This window comes from Gracilinanus agilis, chromosome 1 (assembly GCF_016433145.1).
Source record: "Gracilinanus agilis isolate LMUSP501 chromosome 1, AgileGrace, whole genome shotgun sequence".
NCBI classification, from domain to species: domain Eukaryota; kingdom Metazoa; phylum Chordata; class Mammalia; order Didelphimorphia; family Didelphidae; genus Gracilinanus; species Gracilinanus agilis.
This window is the reverse complement of record NC_058130.1, coordinates 382,843,450-382,855,900: the sequence shown is the minus strand read 5'-3', so window position 1 is coordinate 382,855,900 and position 12,451 is coordinate 382,843,450. Positions and strand designations below refer to the sequence as shown.

The 12,451-nt window shown below is 34.9% G+C and overlaps 1 protein-coding gene across 1 annotated transcript in view; it reads right to left on the bottom strand.

Annotated features, from left to right (window-relative positions):
- Positions 1–12,451, bottom strand: part of LMBRD2 (LMBR1 domain containing 2) — a 60,592-nt gene that overhangs the window by 20,725 nt on the left and 27,416 nt on the right. The window contains exons 7-9 of the mRNA XM_044664353.1: positions 4,687–4,761; positions 1,313–1,426; positions 839–1,022 (exon numbers count right to left, since the gene is read on the bottom strand). Coding sequence (XP_044520288.1) covers positions 839–1,022; positions 1,313–1,426; positions 4,687–4,761 — 373 coding nt within the window. The remainder of the gene's footprint in view (positions 1–838; positions 1,023–1,312; positions 1,427–4,686; positions 4,762–12,451) is intronic.

Sequence of the window (12,451 nt, the reverse complement as noted above, 5' to 3'; positions counted from 1 at the left end):
AGCACTCTAAAAAATTACTTTTTAGTCAGTTAATCTGAAAGTTCATTTCTTGACCAGAAATGAAAATATTTATTTTTGTGTGGTAGTGGCAGTAGGGTTGCAGAGGGGGTGTCAGCATGGGAGGGGAGTAGCATACACAGTGGCAAGAACAGAAAGCATTAAATATGAAGATTGGAACATGTGGATAAAAAAAGATAAATAGGCAAGCTGTATCACTGCAGGTCCTAAAATTATATCACTTAATGAAAAGGGTTAATTTAAGCACTGTACACTCTACTATATAGGCTAGGAGAAGAAAAAAAAAACCCAAACAACTGAATCAATTGCATCAAGTATCTTTTTTCTTTTAAATAAACCCTTACCTTATGTGTTAGAATTAATACTAAGTATCAGTTCCAAGGCAGGAGAGTGGCAAGGATTAGGCAATTAGGGTTAAGTGATTTGCCCAGTCATAAGGCTAGGAAGCCTGAGGCCATATCTGAACCCAGCACCTCCCAGATCTAGATGACACTATCTATTGTGCCACCTAGCTGCCCCTGCATCAAAACCTAATTACTGGCTTTATAGCTAATGTTACAAAAAAAATCTGGAATATTTCCATATACAGAGCTAGAGATATAATGCAGATTAGGATGATTATACTAAATGAAGAATAATTTGACAGTTATGGGGTTTTTTGGCTTAGCACTGAAAACGACTTATAGCACATTATGAATGGAAATAAATGTCAAATAGGAATAATTAAACTATATACATCCTTGGGGAAAATACATGCATTAAGAGCACAAAAAAGGGAGTTAATATTAGTTAATTTTGAAATTTACAGTTTAGCCCATACCAACTGTTGGACTATAGAAATACTGGATAAATCTGTTTTCTGGTTCTTGTGGTTGAAAAGTATGAACAAACTGACGAGTAGCACTGGTTTCATTTTTTGCCACATCTTCAAGATAAAATGCTTGTTCCAAAAGAATTCGCCACTGTACTTGTGTACGACGGTGTCTCTGAACTGAATAAATGACCTAGGTAAGAAAACATGGAGTAAGAGTTAAACTTAATGAACTTTAATAATTATAAGGAATGTCTCATTCAAAAATTGTTAGGAAGATTATTTTTTAAACTATGTGAAGATAACAGTGGAGATGGCATCTAAGCAAATCTTGTAGAATACATGAACATGTAACCAGTGACATGGACAAAAGACAAGGGCAAAATGAAATCAAGCTTATGAATCACACAATTAAAAATTCCACATTTGTGGGCAATAGCTAAAATCTTTAATAAATGAAATAGTTAAAAAAAAGTTTATTACCTGTTTATGTAATTTAACCAAACTTTTCTCACTTGGGTAAGTATTATGTTTTTCATCAAAGTCTTCATAGTCATCCATGTTCCTACCCATTTTTTCCTGGTATTCTGTAGGACACTATTAGGAAAAAATATATATTTTTTAAAATAATAAGCACTTTTGCATATACAGAATATAAGTTTTTTCAATTTAATGAAAAAATCTCCAATTTTCCATCATAGCTAACTTTCTCAAAACTTTTGCTTCTTGATTACTATTTTGGATTCAATTCAATCCAGTAAACTTTTTTTAAGCACTTATTTTGCGTAAGACACTATGCTAATAAGCATGGAGGATATATGTGGAAAAGTATCAGCTTCTGTTCTCAAGTTTCCCATTTATTCTACTATTGAAGAATTTGATAGGTAGGTAACTAAATAAAGGCAAGACTGAGAGAATGAGGATGAAGAAAAAATATTCAAGTCAAAGAAAATTTGGAAAGATGAAGAATACTTTTAGTTGGTGAGGGACAGGGGAGGATCAGGGAGGGTCTAAGACCATGTGGGCAAAAGTATGGCACATGTGCTGCTCTTCCCCCCTTTCCAGGCAGGCTTCTTTCCCCTCACATGCAGTCTAAAAAGTTCGCCATCACTGATCTAAGATGATTGGTACTTTAGGGGCATGTTGAATTCAAAGTGTCAGCAGATCACCAAGGAAGAGATAACCAATAGTCAGTTAGAAATGCGAGGATGGAATTCAGGAGACAAATTAGGACCAGATATACAGTAATGAGAATTATCTTTATAGAAGTAAATAACAATCCATGGGAATAGATATGATCTGGGAAAAGGACAATGAACCAGCAAAGAAGATCCAAGAATAGGAGTAGTGTGATAAGTAGAAGAACTAAGAGATGATGAAGCCAAAGGAGAAGAAGTTAGATAAGGAGAAATGGTCATTCAAATTCTACAGAAAACAAAAAAAATCAAGGCAGATGAGGACTGAGAAAAGGCCATCCAATTTAGTAATCAAGAAGCTATTATTGCTGACCTCTGAAAAGAGTCCTATCAGTTAGAACAGTAGAGTCTGAAACAAGACTGAAAGGATAGAGGAGTGAATGAGTATGAAAGTGGAAGCAATTACTATGAAGGACTCTGTCTAGGACCATAGGTTTATGGTTAGAAGGGACATCTGAGGTCATCCAGGCCAATTCCTCTCTCTCTCTCTCTCTCTTTTTTTTTAATTTTAAACCCTTAACTTCTGTGTATTGACTTATAGGTGGAAGATTGGTAAGGGTAGGCAATGGGGGTCAAGTGACTTGCCCAGGGTCACACAGCTGGGAAGTGTCTGAGGTCGGATTTGAACCTAGGACCTCCTGTCTCTAGGCCTGGCTCTCAATCCACTGAGCTACCCAGCTGCCCCATTCCTCTCTTTTTACAATTAAGGAAACTGTAGGCCCAAAGGGGTTAAAATAACAGGTCCAAAGGCTTAAAGGTTAAGCAGATTTGAACCCAACTTCTATGAATCCAATATTTAAAATATTGAAATAATTATATAAATCCAATATTAAAAATTAAGGGAGACATGGAAAAAGAGTAGAGATTTACAGGACTTATGGAAAACTATTTAAGGAACCACAGACATAAGCAATAGGCATTAGAAAAGTAACAAAGAAGTAAGTAGTGAATGAAGATGAAAAGGAGTGAGGGGTGATGATGGGCAAGTGCCTGAAGGAAAGAAGAGCTTAGATTCCAGAGTTCAAAGAGAGGTGCTAATCTTAACTAGGACAAAGATCACCTTTCCTTCTATGGCATAAACAAAGCAGAGGATAATTAGAGGTTTTGGAGACAAAAGGAGAAAAAAGGAGATGATCTCAAAATGGAAATGAATAAAGTAGATGCACAAGCCTACTGAGAGAGGAAGGCATGAAGAGCAGCTGCTGTGGGATATATGATCAATAGTCAATCAGAAATGAATTCAAGGAGTAGGAAAGGTTTCCCACAGAAGGTGGAATTTTAGTTGAATCTTCAAGTCATGGAAGCAAAGAGGCAGCAGTGATGGAGTCAAACCATCCAGAGGTAAAGCACAGAGATGCAAGATGCAAGGGCATGGCTGAGGAAGAAACATGCAAGTCACTGTGGAAGGATCATAGAACACACATAGGAAAGTGTTAAGAAGACAGAGGTGAGAGGAATGACAATCATATTTCTAAATGTTTTAACATAAAGAGTTTTAATATTTAAAAAGTGGTTAAATTATTTAAAAAAAAAAAAAAAGATCCCACTACATTCTACATTCAGACTACTTACTGGTTTAAATTTATTTCCCTAATTTAGGTTTAACACCACAATCACGATCTTCATATGTATGTTTCTAAGTTTGGAGATTTAAAGATTAATTACAAAGCTAGTTGGCAAGGGTTCTAAAGAGAAGGCACATTATGAGCTGAACGATAACTTGAAAATTTAAGTATGTGGAGAAATCAAACACATTGATTATTAATCATGAGTATCCAGGTATACTACCTCTGAATGGTTCATTTCCAACAATAATAGAATAATGAAGAAGGTACTTAATAAATCAACTAATTCATCAAGTTAAGTAACCATGGAGATATGTTCAACAGATAGAAACAATGGAGGCTTAGGATACTTATAAGAAAAGAAAATGGCTATAGTTAAGCCATGTGGTCCATCTTTCATCTTTACCAAAGTCAACATAACAAGTTACAAGACAGTGAACTTAGGATATGGGAGAGAAAAAAGAGCAGGCCACTAAATAAGTATATTGGAAATACATTTGGTAAATTTTTTAGATGATTCAGTTTTTACAACTATCCAGATACATTTGCTCAATACTGAAGCAAAGTATTTCTTGCTACCCCTTCACTCTTTCATACATTCCATGCTATTCATTTTATGTACACTGGGAAATAACAAAGGAGTAACTGAGTAATCAAATACTTAGAATTAAATCAAATCGATGTTTTTTTAAAAAGAGAGATGTATTTTTAGTAAGCAAGTATAAGGGCATTGTAAGGGGCACACTCACTATCACTCTGTGGTACCTTCTACTACTTAGTCTACAGTAATGTGAAAGTATTTTGTGTAAAGCATATTATAACAAAAGGAAAAATTGCATGTGGAAACAACTAAAAAGAAATTCAACTAAGCTGCATTCTTTCAAAATTTATTAAAAAAAAAAAAAGAAAAAGGATATACTTCTTATGTTCTCTAGTACCTATGGTTAAGGTTGGCTACCTAAAATCACAATCAGGACATTAAAAACAAGTTTTTGAAAAAAAATTTAGAAAAGTTATAGAGTTTTGAAGACTCTTAAAATACATATGAAGAAAGTACATAAAACAGCCAGTATCTAAGATATAATTGTTAAATTACCTTTTTTAATATTGTATCAACACATTTTCTCAAAGGGTGATTATACTTTATGCTTTCATTCACTTTTCGAACTTCCTGTAAAATAAGAAAAAAACAAATGTTTCCATTTCTTTAGAATACTAGGTTAAACTTCAAAGGCAGAGTATAGAGGATATTTATGCAAACTTGTGGATGATATATATGTATTTATTTCCCATGTCAAATTTATTATTTTTTCTATTACCATACTTGTTTCAGACACTATACTTTGAAACCTTAGTTTCCATCAGCCTTTTATAATACAAAAGAAAAAGTTCCTTTCTCTGAGTGTCATTACTGCTTGAAAAACATAGACCAAAAATGAAAACCCATTAAGAATTTTAATATGTAAGTTCTTATTGCACCATTATATTTTACATTCATTGTCTTTCATATGATCAAACATGAGCTCAGAAAAGTTTGCAATTGCCAGAACTAATACAAAAGGATAAAAATACAATAGAAGTTACACTGCACAATATTTTCAAGGAACCTTTGAATAGCCTCTATTTTCAAGTGGAACTAAGTTTCCTAATGCAGTAAAACCATTCCACCTTATCGACATGATCAATTATTAAATAACTTCAAATAGCCAGAACATCTAAGAATATATCAAGTGTTTTTTTTTAATCTGAGCAATAAAAACAAATATCAGACTCCACTCCCTAAATTGCATATATCTGAGTAATAAGAGAAGACTAATCAAAAGGTATAGAGAAGTTTTGAAAGATCAGGTTGTTTTGTTCATAGGAAACAAAATACTGTTGTGTTTTACTTAGCACATTAATAGATATTTGGTTATCTTGCTTGGTAAATACTACTTCTACTAAACCAGGGGTCGGCAACCTTTTTGGCCATGAGAGCCATAAAAGCCACATTTTTTAAAATGTAATTTCATGAGAGCTGTACAGCGTGCGCTCCTGTAACAGTTCCCACTCCTGTAACAGCACCTGAAAAAAAATTGACTTTATGGCTCCTGCAGAAAGAGCCATATGTTGCCGACCCCTGTACTAAACAATCTAAAAAATTTTTGTGATCCCATCTATCCCATAACTTATGTTTCTTGCTCACAAATCTACATAAAGTTTAATATCACATGCCACAAGACAAATATTCGACTATCTTCTAAAAATCATTCAATTCTGCTTAAAAGTCTGTTTTCAGAAATAGAAGATGAGTAAAAGCAATTAAGTGGCAATTAAGTTCCCCTAATCCACCTGTCCTCTTAAGCTATCTCTCTCCTTAATTTTATTAAAAAAATAGTCTAAATGATAAAGAATATTACCCACCTCCTGATAGAAACATTAGGCTAAAATATGTAGAATAAGACACATTTAGGGAGATGGCCATGTAAGAATTTGTTTTGCATTACTATGCTAATTTGTTAAAAGGTTTTTGTTTGGGGGGTTTGGTTTTGGGAGGGTGTGAAATAGCATGGGAGAATAGTTTGAAAATTTTTAAAACTAAAATTTAAAGAAAGAACAGTCTATACTGGCAATCTATTCTACCTCAAAGCCCTTGTAATCTAGGTATTAAATCCCAGCAGAAATAGTAATCTCCAGCATCCCTAATGACCCTCTTCTCATTGAAGCCAATGGCCTTTTTTTGAGTGTTTATCTTCCTTGGGCTCATTACAAATAGCATCAAGCACTAACCTTTCTCTTCTTAATATCATTCTCTCCCTTAATTTCCTTGTCAATTTATCTTCTGGTTCTCTTCCTTTAGCTCTCACTATTCCTTTTCTTTCTCTTTTGTTGACTCTTCATCTTTTCTCCATTCTTTCAAGTGTTATTATCTACAAAACTCCTTCATTTCTTCCTCTTCCTTGGCTATCTATTGACTCATGTTTTAAGTATTACTTTTATGCTAAGCCTACTAAAATCTGTATCTCTAACCTCAACCTTTCTCCAGAGCCCCAAATTTACATTTTAAATTGTATGCTGGATAGTTTTACTTTGGAACCCTGCTGGCACCTCAAAACCTATCTTGTCCAAAACTGAATTCAACTTGCAAACCCACTCTTTCATATGAATTTTTATATTTCTGCTGGTGTTCTCACCACACTTGACATTACCTCAAAATTATTTTTGGTCCTTCTTTTACCTTTGCTTCACACATCTGACCAATTAATAAGTCCTGTTGATTCTACAGCCACCATAATTCAGGCCCACATGCTGAAGATGGAAGAGGCAGTAAATACATTGGATGAAAGAATCAGATTCCAAAAGAATCTTAATCATTTGAAACAATGGGCTTGGTCTTTGTTTTGTTTTTTTTTTTTTGAGGAAGTCCTGAAAAAGCGGTAATTCAAATTTTTAAAAATCAAAATTTTTCTGTGCTATATAATTTTGTAAAATTGTCAATACTTTCCATTGGAAATAATCTCCTTATCCCACTTTATCTTTTGAAAAGTCTTTGTTTCTGTATATGTATCCTGGGCCCTCATTTCTTCTCCCTCTATACTACTTTACTTGGTCATCTCTCATCAGCTCCGATTGATTTAATTATCATCTCTTATGATGATACTACCTATCTTAACCTCAAATTCTCTACTGACCTCTATTTGAATTTCTGATGAAATCTACCTATCTTAACCTCAAGTTCTCTACTGACCTCTATTTGAATAGGTCAGCACTTAACAAAATATAGCTTAAAAGAAAATAGTGGACTCTAACTTTACTCAGAACTTTTATTTATACTACCACTATTATAGCTAGACAACTCCACATTCCTATTGATGTTTTCTCATGAATTTTACAAAAAGGCCCAATTAAAAATCTTTTATTTTGTTCTTAGGGTCAAAAAATTCAACTGTACAAATCACAGACAGAGTTATAGCAACTCAGATGAAAAATGCATAGGGGTTTAAGTTTTCAGAAAGCTTTTTAGAAGTAGAGATAGAGAAAGAGTACTGAATCCAACCTCAAGTTATGCTTTGTATAATCTTGAGATAATTTACCTTGGTTTCATCATCTATAAAAGGAGTTTTCTAGTCCCAATTCTTCCAATATTAGTACCCTCCACATATTCTATGTTCTAGAGAAACTGGCATACTTGCTTTTTTCTACATTTGAGATTCAATAACCATCCTAAATACATAAGCTCAACCTATCCCAAAGCCTGAAATATATTTCCTCCTGTTAAAAGAATTTTTATTTTCTCCTTTTTTTATATTTAAGAGGAATAAGAGTAATAAGTTTTTCCAGTAGGAGACCCCCTGCTGTGCCACTTGTCAGTTAGTGATGGTTAAGAAGGGCATGGCTGAGGGGAGTGAATCAGTTGGAGACAACTGCAAAGAGCTTTTGTCTCTGGGTCTCCTGGGGAAAGGGTGTGACTTGCTCTCTCTCTGGAACTGTTCCTAGTCAGAGAAAGGGATTTAAGACCTTAATAGCCTTATTGATTATTTATAACTTGGGTAGATAAGGCAGATAGATAGTGGTTATATTATTAGAGAAAGAGAGAGAGTAGGGGAGGACTTCAGCCTAGCAGAAGATACTGCCCTCTGAGGCAGATAGATTTAGGGTTTCTTAGGGAAATTTAGTTAGGATTGGGATCTAGGGTATAGTTACAAACTATTATAAGATTACTTTCACTTTCTTTCTTCCTATTTCTTATTTGTATTTCCTAATAATAAACTAAGTGTTTTGTGCACTGCCTTTTGATCAAACTCCTGCCCCCCCCCCCAATTTTTTTTTTTAACCCTTGTACTTCGGTGTATTGTCTCATAGGTGGAAGAGTGGTAAGGGTGGGCAATGGGAGTCAAGTGACTTGCCCAGGGTCACACAGCTGGGAAGTGGCTGAGGCCGGGTTTGAACCAAGGACCTCCTGTCTCTAGGCCTGACTCTCACTCCACTGAGCTACCCAGCTGCCCCTCCCCCAAAATTTAACACTTTGCACTCCTCAGCTCTTTCAAAACTCCACCAGTCTCAGACTCCCCAGTAGCTGGGATTATAGACATTTTACCTTGCTAAGCCATCACCTATATTTTGCAATGTTTCTGTCTCCTTTTAATTTCTACTAGAGCTATATCTTAAAACAATGAATAAAAAAAGTATAAAAGTGGCTCAGCAAAATTAACCAACACATATCTCTAAGTCATTAAAATTTTGCTGCATTCAGATAAGAACTTGAATTTTGAAAAGACATGTACAAAAGATGAAAATAGAGTTAAGTCATGAAGGGAAGATAGCTAACAAAGTGTACCAAAATTCTTGTACCAAGAAGGTCAAGAGTGCCTTACTTTCTAAAGTCACGGTTGCTGAGTTAAGTTAAAAGACAACAAAAAAGCATTTGTTAAGCTGAATTAGGGAAAAAAAAGAGGATCAAAGTACATGAGCAAATGATTAGGGAGAAAACCACTGCTGTCACTTCTTATTTTGATTTAGCTCTGTCAAACAGACCTTTGGACTAGAAAGGAAAAACAAACTACTAAAGAGTTGATACTCAAGATAAAAGCCCACACCAAAGCTTTCTTTAATAAATTAAGTCACAAGAACTAAATGAACTACATCCCAAGATATTGAAAGAATAGGTAGATGTGTTTTCCTAATAATTTAATGTATGTTATTTAATTTTTAATGTTTGTTAATTATTCAGTGAGCAAAAAGAAACTTTTATTAGATGCTATTAGATGGCTAGTTGCACTGTACTTGAGACCAGAAGATATGACTCGTTTCTTCTCTTCTTTAAAATGGGGGAAATTATATGACTAATTTTCTAATGAAAGAAATATGTTAATTCTTGGAACCAAAGGGAATTCAGCATATGATGAAATTCAGTCTTTAATCTTGTGTTTTAATATTTCAAAGATGTATATGGAAAAAAAGGACAGGTAGGTGATACTGATGAGTTACTGTCAATGAACTCTTGAAAGATTATGAAGGAAGCAGAACCAAGATGGCAGAGTGATTAGAAGTAGTGTGGTGAGTTCCCCTGCAGAAATTCCTACAAACAGATGGAATACTCACCTAAATCTGGGGAAATCAAGAAAGAGTCACAGTGAGTCCTTTGTCCAGCATAAGTAGGTACAGAGAGACAGGTAGAATGGTCTGAAAACACTGTAGACAGGATTGGGGCAGGGGCACATGAGTGCATGAGCACTCTAGTGCAAAAGGGGAGACTATAAGTTGGGGTAAAAGAGGAACCTAGACACATACCAGAGGACTACAATAGGGACAACTGTCAAGTGGTAGGTTTGCTGCCCATCACACAGTTGCAGATCACAAATACAGGTCAGACTGAGAATAGGATCTTTTCACAGAAGTAGTGTTCCCAAGCAGGTAACCATGAAGTGGTGTTCTGTCAAAAGAGGAAGTTTGGAATCCAGCAGCAGCAGCAATAGTGGTGATGAGGCTTAGAACGCAAGCTCAGATCAGGCTCTCACTTCAAGCATCTAACCCATTCTGTAGAGAAATAACCAAGGCAGAAAGCCCAGACCAAAGGGGAGGCTACAGTACTGCTACTCTGAACCAAGAGAAATATCCAGCTGGCTAATAAGGGGGGAGTCCAGTGCCATCTACTCTTCCTCAGACCCAAACCCAGGCAGGGACTTGCAGACCAAGGGGTGGGGGAGCACACCACATTTAAATTTTGCCCTGGATCAGAATTCTTTAGGAGTAGTGAAAAGCTGGAAGGTAACTAACTTGCCCCTGAGAGTCTAGAATAGGATAACACCCAGTACTCTAAGAAAGTAACAACAGGACCAGACCAGATCTTCCCTCCGAAAGTATGGCAGAGCCCAGCCTTAACAACAAGCATGAATTCAGGAAGTAGGCTAGAAAAATGAGTAAATAAAAGAAAAACCCTACCAAAATGAGTTATTATAGTAACAGAGGTGCTAAAAATACAAAACTAAAAGAAGAAAACCAAACTGACAGTATCAAAGATGAAAAGGGAGACCTCACCTCTAATGAAGAGGAAATTAAGGCAATCATTAAAAACTATTTTTCCCAATTATATGGCAATAAATATAGCAATCTAGGAGATATGGATGAATATTTAAAAAATACAAATTGCTTAGATTAACAACAGAAGAAATAGAATACCTAAATAATCCCATATCAGAAAAAGAAATTGAACAAGCCATCAAAGAACTCCCTAAGAAAAAATCGCCAGGGCCTGATAGATTCACAAGTGAATTCTATCAAACACTCAAAGAGCAACTAATCCCAATACTATATAAATTATTTAACATAATAATAAGCAAAGAAGGAGTCCTACCAAATTCCTTTTATGACACAAATATGGTACTGATTCCAAAGCCAGGTAGATCAAAAACAGAGAAAGAAAACTACAGACGAATCTCCCTAATGAACATAGATACAAAAATTTTAAATAGAATACTGGCAAAGAGACTCCAGCAAGTGATCAAGAGGATCATCCACCATGATCAGGTGGGATTTATACCAGGAATGCAAGGATGGTTCAACATTAGGAACACCAGCCACATAATTGACCATAGCAACAATCTAACAAACAAAATTACATGATTATCTCAACAGATGATGAAAAAGCCTTTGACAAAATACAGCATCCATTCCTATTGAAAACTCTGGAAAGTATAGGAATAGAAGGACCTTTCCTAAAAATAATAAACAGTACATACCTAAAACCATCAACAAGCATCATATGCAATGGGGATAAATTAGAAGCCTTTCCAATAAGATCAGGAGTGAAACAAGGATTCCCATTATCACTTCTATTATTTAACATTGTACTAGAAACACTAGCAGTAGCAATTAGAGAAGAAAAAGAAATTGAAGATATCAAAATAGGCAACGAGGAGACTAATCAATCACTCTTTGCATATGATATGATGGTCTACTTAAAAAATCCTAGAGAATCAACTAAGAAGCTTGTAGAAATAATCAACAACTTCAGCAAAGTTGCAGGATACAAAATAAATGCACATAAATCATCAGCATTTCTATATATTTCCAATACATCACAGCAGCAAGAGGTAGAAAGAGAAACACCATTTAAAAACACCTAAGGCAATATAAAATACTTGGGAATCTATCTACCAAAACAAACACAGGAATTATAAGAAAGCAACTACAAAACACCTTCCAAACAATTAAAACTAGATCTAAACAATTGGAAAAACATTGATTGCTCATGGGTAGGACGAGCTAACATAATAAAAATGACCATTCTACTCAAATTAATTTACCTATTTAGCGCCATACCTATCAAACTACAAAAAAACTTTTTCACTGAATTAGAAAAAACTATGACAAAGTTCATCTGGAATAACAAAAGATCAAGAATATCAAGGGAAATAATGAAAAAAAAATGTGAAGGAAGGGGGCCTAGCAGTACCAGATATTAAACTATACTATAAAGCAGCAGTCATCAAAAGGGTATGGTACTGGCTAAGAGACAGAAGGGAGGATCAGTGGAAGAATAGTCTTGGGGTAAGTGACATCAGCAAGACAGTGTATGATAAACCCAAAGAGCCCAACTTTTGGGACAAAAATCCACTATTTGACAAAAACTGTTGGGAAATTTGGAAAACAATATGGGAGAGATTAGGTTTGGATCAACATCTCACACCCTATAACAAGATAAATCCAGAATGGATGAATGACTTGAATATAAAGAGGGAAACTATAAATCAGTGAAGTGAACATAGAATAGTTTACTTGTCAGATCTCTGGGAAAGGAAAGATTTTAAAACCAAGCAAGAGTTAGAGAAAATTACAAAATGTAAAATAAATGATTTTGATTATATCAAACTAAAAAGCTT